This window comes from Pan paniscus, chromosome 1 (genome assembly GCF_029289425.2).
Source record: "Pan paniscus chromosome 1, NHGRI_mPanPan1-v2.0_pri, whole genome shotgun sequence".
Classification (NCBI taxonomy): domain Eukaryota; kingdom Metazoa; phylum Chordata; class Mammalia; order Primates; family Hominidae; genus Pan; species Pan paniscus.
Window position 1 is genome coordinate 162,084,400 of NC_073249.2, and position 12,683 is coordinate 162,097,082.

General features: G+C 35.3%; 1 protein-coding gene across 3 annotated transcripts in view; it reads right to left on the reverse strand.

Moving 5' to 3' along the window:
* The window catches only part of RAVER2 (ribonucleoprotein, PTB binding 2), an 88,735-nt gene that overhangs the window by 58,098 nt on the left and 17,954 nt on the right, over window positions 1-12,683 (reverse strand). For all 3 annotated transcript variants that reach the window (XR_010110953.1, XM_034966717.3, XM_034966722.3), the window contains exon 2: window positions 5,663-5,729. Coding sequence is in view for 2 of the 3 variants with exons in the window: in XM_034966717.3 (XP_034822608.1) it covers window positions 5,663-5,729 (67 nt within the window). In the remaining variant the exon portion in view is untranslated. The remainder of the gene's footprint in view (window positions 1-5,662; window positions 5,730-12,683) is intronic.

Consider the following 12,683-nt stretch of genomic DNA (forward strand, 5'->3'; position numbering starts at 1 on the left):
GATCCCTTTCTTACACCTTATACAAAAATTAACTCAAGGTGGATTAAAGACTTAAATGTAAGACCTAAAACCATAAAAACCCTAGAAGAAAACCTAGGCAATACCATTCAGGACATAGGCATGGGCAAAGACTTCATGACTAAAACACCAAAAGCAATGGCAACAAAAGCCAAAATTGACAAATGGGGTCTAATTAAACTAAAGAGCTTCTGCACAGCAAAAGAAATTATCAGCAGAGTGAATAGGCAACCTACAGAATGGGAGAAAATTTTTGCAATCTATCCATCTGACAAAGGGCTAATATATCCAGAATCTACAAAAAACTCAAACAAATTTACAAGAAAAAAACAACCCCATCAAAAAGTGGGCAAAGGGTATGAACAGACACTTCTCAAAAGAAGACATTTATGCAGCCAACAGACACATGAAAAAATGCTCATCATCACTGGCCATCAGAGAAATGCAAATCAAAACCACAATGAGATACCATCTCACACCAGTTAGAATGGCGATCATTAAAAAGTCAGGAAACAACAGATGCTGGAGAGGATGTGGAGAAATAAGAATGCTTTTACACTGTTGGTGGGAGTGTAAATTAGTTCAACCATTGTGGAAGACAGTGTGGCGATTCCTCAAGGATCTAGAACTAGAAATATCATTTAACCTAGCTATCCCATTACTGGGTATATACCCAAAGGATTATAAATCATTCTACTATAAAGACACATGTGCACGTATGTTTATTGCAGCACTATTTACAATAGCAAAGACTTGGATCCAACCAAAATGTCCAACAATGATAGACTGGATTAAGAAAATGTGGCACATATACACCATGGAATACTACGCAGCCATGAAAAAGGATGAGTTCATGTCGTTTGCAGGGACATGGATGAAGCTGGAAACCATCATTCTCAGCAAACACAAGAATAGAAAACCAAACACCACATGTTCTCACTGGTAAGTGGGAGCTGAACAATGAGAACAAATGGACACAGGGAGGGGAACATCACACACTGGGGCCTGTCGGGGGGTGTAGCGGGGGAGGGATAGCATTAGGAGAAATACCTAATGTAGATGACGGGTTGATGGGTGCAGCAAACCACCATGGCACATGTATATCTATGTGAGAAACCTGCACGTTCTGCACATTTACCCCAGAACTTTAAGTATATGAAAAAAAAAATCCTAATACTTCTCATCTTCCTTTATTCCCTATTTTAGCTGGTCACACAACACCCAGAAATTGGAAACCTGGGAATTAACCTAGACTCTGTCTCCCTCATTTCCCATATAAAAGGAATCCTCAAATTCCACCCGTCTAATAGGTCTTGAATCCATCCCCCTTTCTTCAGTCCTCTAGCTTTTTCTTTTTTTAATCCTTTCTCCACAGTGACAATAACGTGATCTCTAAAAAACAGAAGTTTAATTGTGCCTGTTTACTGCCTTAAATGCAAAGGTTTGCTATTACTCACAAAAAAAGCCAAGTGCCAGATTGGTAATCATGCTCTACAATGCCTGCTATATCTAACTCCAGCCTTGTTAACTGCCATACTTCCTCCCTTCCCCAACAGCTCTTTATTCTCCAAGAACACTGAAATATTTGTAGCTCCCTGTAGAGATCCAATTATTTCAGGTATCCATATATTACACATTTAATTCCCTTGCCTATAAGATCACTCCCCATACCTTAGGATACCTAGAACCTTTTAGCTGATTTTCAAATTCAGTCCATGCATTACTCCATCATGATCTCCAGGAAGCTTCCCTGATCCTCTCTTATAGTTAGAGTTAACCATTCTTTATTTTTTTATACCTCTCTATCTTGAACATTGCTCGGATTATTGCATAGATCACATCACATCGTAATCTATTTGCTTAGATGCCTGCTACCCTACTAAACTGTGAGCTCCCTAATTCCACCGACTATCATGGTGCATGACATATGGTAGAAGCTTTGTGTTAGATGAATGAATAAATGCATATATAAATCAACTAATAATTTAAAAACTGAAAATCTCTTTGTCCTTTTCTTAGGTATCTGCATTTGCTCAACTTAGGTTTTATGGAAGAATTTAAATAACATAATGAAACAAATTTAAAAGTTCAGGCAGTAGGGAAAGAAGGTCACATTTTCTATTCTATAGCTTCTTCCATGTTTTTCCAAGACCACAAATTCTCTAAAACAATAAAAAATAAAAAAATTCACATACTAGTTCTCATGGAAATGGTAGATGTCACTCTACAGAGAAAAGGCTGTAAGGGAATTTGGGATTAATTACATTACCATTTTCCTTGTGAAATTTAAATATCCCACAATTGATCCCAATTCTTTTCAAAGTCATTGCATGGTCTACTATTTAGTTTATTATTGGGTCTAATTTGAAGGCAAGCATGTGCCAAAACTTTTTCCCCTAATGTATCCTATTTTACTATAATAATTTCCTCATATCTACCATAGAAAGCTCTGGTTGCAAGGTTATAGTTTAGAATTGTAACCATCTTTTATCAATTGAGTTATTAATTATATCTGTTTCCACAAACACCACTATAGGTTCCAAAATCCAAGGCAAAATCATTTAATACAATTAATGATTTCTGTGTTGTGTGATTTTAACGGGTGATTTAAGGTTTACAGTATACATCTTTAACTTATCACAGTCAATTGTCAAACGGTATCACACCACTTCATGTACTGTATAAGAGACTTCAAACAGTGCAATCCCATTTCTCCTCTCCCAGCCTTTGTATTATTGCTGTTACACATTTTATTTCTACATGTGTTACAAATCTCACAATGTAATGTCATTATTTTTGCTTTTAACAGTCAATTATACTTTAAAAATATTTCAATATTAAGAAAAAAGTCTTTACCCACGTAATGACCATATCACGTATTCATCATTTTGTTGGGTAGGTCCAGATTTCCATCTATAATTTTCTTCCTGCTTGTAGGACTTCCTTAAGTATTTCTTATAGTGCAAGTCTAATGGTGATGATTCTTTTAACTTTTGTATGACTGAAAAACATCTCTATTTCATCACTGTTTTTGAAAGATATTTTCAATAGGTTAAGAATTCTATGCGGACCTGTTGTGTTTTTGTTTCTTTTGGTAAAGAATGAAAAGATGTTACCCTATAGTCTTTTCAATTGTGTTGTTTCCAAGATCTATGGTCATCTTAATCTTTGTCCCGCTAAATGTATTAATGATGTATATTTTTTTTCTGGCTGCTTTTAAGACATTATATCACTAACTGTAAGCAATTTGATTACAACGTACCCTGTAGTTTTCCTCATGCTTTTGTACTTGAAGTTGGTTGAGCTCTGTGGATTTCTGGGATTAGAATTTTCATCAAAATTTTAAAACTTTTCAGCTACTAATTCTTTAATTTTTTTTTAACTATTCCTACCCCCAGGGACTCTAATTGCTCTTGAAGCTGTCCCACAGTTCACTGATACTCTGTTCATGTTTTACAGTCTTTTTTCTCTCTGTGTTTCATTTTGGATCACTTACATCATTGTTTTCAAGTTCACTAATTTTTTCTTCCACAATGTCTATTCTGCCATTAATCCTATCCAGTGTATTTCATGTCAGATGTTGTAATTTTCATCTCCAGATGTTTGATTTGGATAATATTTTATATCTTCCAAGTCTCTATTTACCATGTTCAATCTTTACTATAACTTACTATATATATGGAACACTATTATAAAAACTGGTTTAATGTCCATTTTTATTAATTCATCTGTGTCAATTCTAGGCCAGTTTTGATTGATTTTTGTCCTCGTTATACATTAGGTTTTCCTGCTTCTTCATCATGTCTGCTACTTTTTTATTGGATGTCTGACATCATAAATTTCACTTTGTTGGGTGTCAGATGTTTTGGATGCACACAAATATTCTTGAGTTTTGTTCCAGGATGTGGTTAAGTTATGAGGAAGCACTTTGATCCGTTCTGGTCTTGTTTTTAAGTTTTGTTAGGTAGGACAAGAGCATCATTGGTCTTGAGTTACTTTTTCCCATTCCTGAGCAAAAACTTTCTGATTATTACTTCTAATGCCCCATGAATTATGAAGTTTATCATCCTGACTAGTGGGAATAGCACTATTCCTGGCTCTGTGTGAGCTGTGAAGGCTGTTACCTCTAATCCCATTGTCAATATCTGTAACATTGAAATTGTGCACACCTATGACTCAGAGCTTCAGTTATGGAGAAACAGTTGAAATGTATATTAGTAGTCAACTAAAAGGCTATTCATTGCATCACTGTTTGAAATACTGGGAAAGGTAAAGCTTCCTGAATGCCAGTCAGTAACAAATACATTAATCGTAATAAATTCACATGATAATTATATGTAGTAGCTTAAATCAATGAAACCGAGTTATATATATCCATGTGGAAAGATCTGAAAAACAATGTTGCGTTAACCCAAAAAAAGCAAGTTGCTAAATGAAATATACATTAGAATACCATTTATGAAAAGCTTAAAACAGAGACTACCATTAATTATATATAGGCACATATGGTAAAATTACAGGTTAGTCAAGATACTGTGGTAACAAACTTCTGCACAATCTCAATGGCATAACAAAACAAAAGGCTTTCTTCTGATTCATGCTGCATATCCCATGTTGAAGGTAACGAAGGAAGGAAGTTTTGCTCATTATAGTCACTCTGAGACCTAGGTTGAAAGAGGTTCTGTTACCTTCCCCAATTACTTTAGCACAGGGAAGTGTGAGCAGGAAATCACATGCTGGCTCTGAAATCTTTCACCTGGAAGGGATACGTGTCATTTTCACTCTCACTTCATTCATCAACAAGCAAATCACAAGTCCACCCTCAACTTCAAAGAGGCACAGGTAAGTACTATCTTACCTTGTGCTCAGAAGAAAAAGAACAAGAATTGGTGAACAGCTTTAATGGCTATCAAAATGTAATTGCATAAATTGTAAAATATGCACCAAATTCATCAGTGCCTGCCCCTAGACAAGGAGGCTGGGAGGGAATGGAATCAGAGTAGTAGAAAGTGAATTTCATCTTTATCTGTAATGTTCCTTTTTCCCATTTTTTTTTGAATCTGAAGAAATTCAACAGATCTACATGAGGGCTCTAGCTATGTACATACTTTGTAAAGACAAAATATTACCATTTGATAATTTGGGAGTGGATGTGTACATAGTGATTATCCTCCATAATTTATTTTTAGTCTCAAAAGGATGCTTTTAAACAGCTGCATATTACATGCACAAAAAGGAAATAATCTAGTTTTTTAATCTCACAGATATAAAACTAATACCCAGAAGACCTAAATGAGTTTCTCAATTTCCTCAGCTAAAGGTCAAGTCATACAGTCTATTCACTAAGTCCAGTAACATACAATTAAAATCGAGGAACTCTGAGCCTATGAAGAACATTCACTGTAACAGAACATTCATTATAAAAATTCATAAGTCTCTAGTAACACTATATTCATTTATGCAATTAATATTTAGGATACCAATATTACCTTCAAAAAATAGATAGTGTGGGTTACATTCGAATGATTTAAGGCTTAAAAATTCCATGATTAGCTTAAGCATGAAAAGACACTAAGCTTTTTTGTTCTATAACGAGTACAGGGAGAATCAAAATGAAATTAGACACTTAGAATAGAAATCTTACCTGTTCGTTTATTTCTGTCCACATAACAATATTTTAAGTCATAGTCTTTTAACAAATCATGAACTTCCTGAAAGAGAAAAAAACACGAATTCAGTAAACATACAAATGCAGTTACTAGATAATCTAGCTCTATTAGCCTACCACCACCACCACCATTACCACCACCATGTCCCATGTAAAAAAAAAAAAAAATTATTTCATGGATCCCCATTACTTACTTAAATTAAAGGTCTTCCAGGTTCCCCAGACATCCTACACAAAGCCCACATTCCTGCTCAAATGGAAGATTCACTATCTCACAAGTATACCATGCACTGTTCTCTTTCTACTCACACTTATTCCTTGACGTAGCAGGAGGCAAACATATCACTAAATTTCCCAAACTTTGCCTGAAATCACATGCATCTTTATGAAATCTCAGCTCAAATGTTCTTTCATGAAGTTACTTCTCATAATTTTCCACAGAATGTGACCTCTCCCACCTTTATGCTAACAATGGTCATAACTTTATTTATGCCTCTCTTGTGGAAATAAGTATTATACTTATTTCTATTTCTGCATGCTATATATAGAGCTTTTAACAAGTAATACACCTGTAGATGCTTAGAGCACAAACATGTAGAAAAAATAAATTGTAAAAAAATAAAAATAAAATAGATTGTAAACCTGAGCTTAGAGATCCCTGGATATAAAAAAACTAACTACTAAGGCATAGCATGCAGTTCCATTTATTTCCCCTTGGCTCCCCAAGATGTTTAAACTGGTTTATGGTTCATTCTGCTTCTATTACTAACATAGCCTAAACTTTTTTTTTCTGATAGCACAACCTCTATCCACTTGGGTGCCTAAAAGAGTAGATTTCCTCTATTTCCCTAATCCTTTCTGTTAGACTGATGGTACTTAGGAACAGAAACTGCATTTTACATATTTATATACTACTTGCATTGCTTTGCATATCGTAGGCACTCAAACATACATTAGAGTGAATATAATTGTTTCGTTGTTAAATCAATATGTGGCCCTGAAAAATTCTACTCATAATACATAACAGATGCAGTTACAATATATTCAAAGGAACTAGACTCTCACACAGGTATACATTCTGACTCCAGATTGGAGAGTTACAGCCAACCTGTTCTATACTGCATATGAATATGCTAAATATATACAGGTGCTATTATGTTAAGTATGTAACCTAAAATGCTGAATTCAATAATAATCTTATTATTGCTATTATTATAGTTATCACAAGGTATCAGGCACTGAATTCACTTTTATTAAAAATCAGGAAAAACAGAGTAAAGTTGCCAAGGACATATAGCTAGTCACTTGCTGAGAGGAGATTCACTCTATCTGTCTGGCTCCAAGGATGACACTCAACCTCTATGCCATATTGACTTATTCATTCCAGCATTAACTTTAAAAACAGTACACTATCATTAACAGTTATAAAAACAATACCACGAGTGCCCTAATAAGTAATCATATAAGTAATATAGAAATGGATAATAAATAAGAAGACAGAAGTTGAAAAATATTCTCCCTTTTAATCCAACCCAAGAGGGAGAAAAGAGTGATATAATAGGCAAAGCATGAAAACAAAGCTGAGTGAAAAAAGATAATCCTCTATTATATGAAAGATAAAGTTGATAATTTAGTATTCTTTATTACCAACCAGTATTAGAAATTTTTTAAAATACATACACTTACCAATTTTGTAAAATAGCATTTGGTGAATCATACGGTACTATGCTCAATTATAAAGATTAGTTTACATATTACTATGGTAATTTTTATCTTGTAAGCTTCAACATTTTCTTGAACTTACAAAAACATCTACTGTACTCTTCATTAAGAAAACATCACTGTCTCAGCAGCATAACATATGCATCTTGCCAATCAACGAATTTAATACTTTATATAGAAGGTGACACGGTTTTTTTGAAGGGATCCAGTGTGTGCTTTTAGTTGCATAGAATCTAATCTCTCATTTCACTGGTTAACAGCCATCAAATGCTAGATAAAGAAAACATGATACTGCTCTTCACATTATCAAGTATCTGTAAACAAATGACATGTTATGTTACTCATTCAGCTAAGAGAATTACCTAAGAGAGCTTAAGTATTCAAAGGTACATTTTGCAACTTAGAAATGTTATGTTGAAAACACCCATATCTCTACTCATAGCTCTTCTATGTATCAGATGTGGGATACAGAGTTTGCCAACTGCGAAACCTTACAAAGCTTCCTACAAAGAAAAACCCAATTATTTTTCTCCATGCCCTGGTTGCTTTGACCCAGGCAAAAGTGGGTCATCCCTCAATTTGAGCCTTGGTAAGTTGGCCAAAGTAAAAACTTAAAACCTGAAAGAGAGTCCCAATAACCATTTGCCAAAATAATTCTATGCTCCATCACACAGAACTAAAAGGACTAAAATTAGAGCCTCCCTATACTAACTTAGCTTTATAACATTTCCACTAACTTACTGATTTTAAGGAATAAAGTAGCACCTTTGATGAAAACACTTTGTCATCTGACTGCCAATGTCAAGTTAATAAAAATTGGTATTAGATAGCTTTAGTAATCTATTTCCACACCAGATTCAGTGTCACCTGCTGAAGTTAAGTGACAAGTTTTGCACATATGAAATGCTTTCTGGAGAGACGATCAATAGCTTCCATGGCAAAGCAGTCAGTCAATGACGTCATCACCCCACCCTCAACAAAAAAGTTAACCATTGTTCCAGCTGATCTAGACCTCCTTGATGAAGCATGGCCTTAGTTATAAACCTGAATTACATTGTCTTCTAAGCTCTTCACAGACTTAGTTTCAGTTTTTAAAAAAATGTTTTAAGAAATGTTTTCATAGATTAAAAAACACTACTTTTAAATTTCAGTGCTTTGGACTGGAAATGGAAGCACATGTTTTTGTTCATTTTCTTTTAAAATTTTATGTAACTTGATAAAATGAAAAGATGAAACACCAAACACCAAACATATATTATGAGTAGTAATAAACAAAATAAATACCCAGAAACTCACTACCAAACTTGACGAGAACACTGACATTTGCATCCACCTCTGCATTCCTTCACTATCCCATTCCTCCACCTTCCTCCTCACACGTAGGTCTGTATCTGTATGTAGGCATGCGGCCCCAAACATTATATTGTTTTGTATTACTCATTTGTGAGTTTTATAAAATTGGTATTATGCTATTTTTAAACTTCTGTGCCTTGATTCTTAGACTCGATATTATGTTTCTAAAATTCACTCATTCCACCTGGCCGTCATTCATTTATTCACTGCTGTTTGCTATGCCATTCTGTGACCATGGTATAATTTATGTATCCATTTTACTATGACTGATTATTTGGTTTGTTTCCAGGTTGTTGTTCACTGTTTGTATTTTTTAAAAACTACCATAATATTCTTGTAAATTTCACTTATCCCCTTGCATTCATGTGCAAGAGCTCCTCAAGGAGAGAAATTCCTGTGGTGTACGTATGCATATGATCAACTTTATGAGGAAGTGCCAACTTGTTTGCCAGAATGATGTACCAGTGTACAGTCCCATCAACAGTAGATAAAAGTCCTGCTCATCCACCCCTTTCAATGCTTGGTGTTATCAGACTTAAGTTGTGTCAATTTAATGGATATAAAATTGTGTCTCATTGTGGCCTTAATTTCCATTACATGATTAATAAACAATGTAGGGCATTGTGATTATTAGTTTTATGTGTCAATTTAGCTACAGTGTCCAGTTATTTAATCAAACACTAATATAGGTGTTGCTATGAAGGTATTTTGTACATGTGGTTAATATCTATAATCAGTTGACTTGAGTAATGGAGATTATCTTATATAATGTTGGGGAGAGGAGGACTTCATCCAATCCGTTGAAGGCCTTATGAGCAACAAGTGAAGTTTCCTGTAGAAGTTCTGCCTCAAGACTACAGCATTAACAGCTGCCTGAGTTTCCAGCCTGCTGGCATGCCCTACACATTTTGGACTTGCCAGCCCCTACAGTCTTGTGAACCAAATCCTTAAAATAATATATTCTGGATTCTCACCTTTTGTTGTTAACTGTATTATGAGTGTATTCTCCTACAGTGTGATGAGTCATTGTGTTTATTTGTGGGATTTTGGGTGAAGAGAAGTTTTTCATTTTAATAATATCAAATTTATCAATCTTTTTCCTTAAAATGTAGGCTTTTTGTGGCTTAAGAAGTCCTTTCCTAAACAAGGTCATAAAGGGATCTTATTTCATCTTTCAATCATTCTAAATTTTTTCCATTTACATTTCAGTTTTTAGTGAGTTTGGAGTCATTTTTGTGTGCTGTTTTTTTTTCCCTTTTCCCATATGGGAAAATAGTTTCTTTTTTTCCCATATGGGTAATCAACTATTAGGACACCATAATTGTATTGTCCATCTTTTCCTCAATGATCTGCAGGGCTGTCTCTCTCATATATCAACTTCCAAGATATACATGGATATTTTTGTCTCTTGCTTCTGGTTCTATTGGACATTTTGCCTATTCTGTGCTAATATTATACTGTCCTAAATAAAGCTTTATAAATATTGATATCTGACAAAACAAATCCTCTTTTTTATTGCTGTACTATATTCATTTTGGAATATACAACAATGTAACTCATCTCCTGTTGATGGGAATTTGAACTGTTTCTAGTTTGAGGCTATCAAGAATGAAACTGGGAGTATAATTGCTGAGTAGAATATACTAAGGAGTAGAATTGCTAAATTACATGGTAGGGGTGTGTGGGTATGTGTGTGTGTGTGTGTGTGTGTGTGTGTGTGTGTGTGTGTGTATTTTTGTTTTTTTGAGATGGAGTTTCACTCTTGTCGTCCAGGCTGGAGTGCAATGGTGTGATCTCGGCTCACCGCAACCTCCACCTCCTGGGTTCAAGTGATTCTCCAGCCTCAGCCTCTGGAGTAGCTGGGATTACAGGTGCCCATCACCATGCCCAGCTAATTTTTGTTTTTTTTTAGTAGAGACAGGGTTTCTCCATGTTGGCCAGGCTGGTCCTGAACTCCTGACCTCAGGTGATCCACCCGTCTCAGCCGCCCAAAGTGCTGGGATTACAGGTGTGAGCCACCACGTCCGGCTGGTATATGTTTATCCTTAAGAGACACACCCAGTTTTCCAAAAATCTGTAACCAATTTGCACACTTATTGGCAGAATATGAGTGCCAATTGCTCTACTTTCTAGCCAACACCTGGTCTTGCCTGTCTTTTAATTTTGGCCATTCTGGTGGGAATGGTGTATCCAACTATGGCCTTAATTTGTATTTCTTTGACTTATAATGATATTACTGACCTTTTAATATGCCATTTGGATATTCCTTTTTTGTGAAATGCCTGTTGTAATCTTTCATCTATTTTTAACTGGGTTATCTTTTTTATTAACTCGTAGAATTTTTCTTTTTTTTGAGATGGAGTCTCGCTCTGTCGCCCAGGCTGGAGTGCAGTGGCATGATCTCGGCTCACTGCAAGCTCCATCTCCCTGGTTCACGCCATTCTCCTGCCTCAGCCTCCTGAGTAGCTGGGACTACAGGCGCCAGCCACCTCACCCGTATATTTAGTAGAGACGGAGTTTCACCGTGTTAGCCAGGATGGTCTCGATCGCCTGACCTCATGATCCGCCCACCTTGGCCTCCCAAAGTGCTGGGATTACAGGCGTGACCCACCGTGCCCAGTCAACTTGCAGAATTTATAAATTCTGGATATCAGTCTCCTTTGTCAAATACTGGTATTGCAAATATCCTCATCTAGCCTGTGGTTTGCCTACTGATTTATTAGTAATGTCTTTTTGATAAGAAGACATTAATTTTGCCAAAGTCCCATCTATCATATAATATCTTCTTTTCTGGTTAATGCCTTTTGTGACCTCTTTAAGAAATCTTTACCTACCCAAGGTCATGAAGACACTGATCTATCTTTTCTTCTGGAATGTTTATTGTCTTAACATTTACATTTAGACTATAAGCCATCTTAATAGAATATTTCTAAGTGGTATTAGGTAGGGGTCAAGGTTCAATTTTTTTGATTTGAATATCAAACTGCCCCAGCATCATCTGTTGAAAAGACTATTCTTTCTACTACTGAGTTGCTATATTCTGTGGGTTAATTTCTGGATTCTATTCTGTCCCACTAGTGTACTTGTCTAGTCACTGTACCAATATCACACTAAACAAATTATTTGAGCTTTATAGTAAGCTTTGAAATCTGGTAGTGTAAGTCTTCCAACTTTTTTTTTTTCCAAAAGTATCTTGGCTATTCTAGGTCACTTGCATTTCTGTACAAATTTTAGAATCAGTTTTCATTAAAAAAAGACCTACTAGGATTTTGAGTGGATTCCATTGACACTATAAATCAGTTTGGGAACAACTGACATCTAAATGATACTGAGTCTTCCAATCTACAAATGTGGAATGTTCTTCCATTTATTTAGGTCTTCTTAAATTCTTCTCCGAAATATTTATAGTCTTTAGTGTAGAGATTTCGCATATTTTTATCAGATTTTTTAAATTGCATTTGACATTTTTGATGTTATTTGAAGTCTATTTTTAAAATTTGACATTTAATTTAATTTTCTAGCAATTGCTAGTATACAGAAATATCATTTATACTTGTACATTGACCTTACATGTATCAATCTTAGTAAATTCATTTAATTATTATCAACCTCCTAGGCTCAAGTGATCTTCCCACCTCAGCCTCCTGAGTAGCTGGGACTACAGGCGTGTGCCACCACTAGGCCCAGCTAATTTTTTTTTTTTTTTTGGTAGAGACAGGGTTTTGGTTATGTTGCCCAGGCTGGTCTCAAACTCCTGGGCTCAAGCAATACACCTGCCTCGGCCTCCCCAAGTCCGGGGATTACAGGCGTAAACCACTGTGCCTGGCCCACTTATTTCTAATAGCTTATTTATAGATTCTTTTTTATTTTCTATATACACAATCATGTTATCTGCAAATAGACAGTTTTACATCTTTTTTTA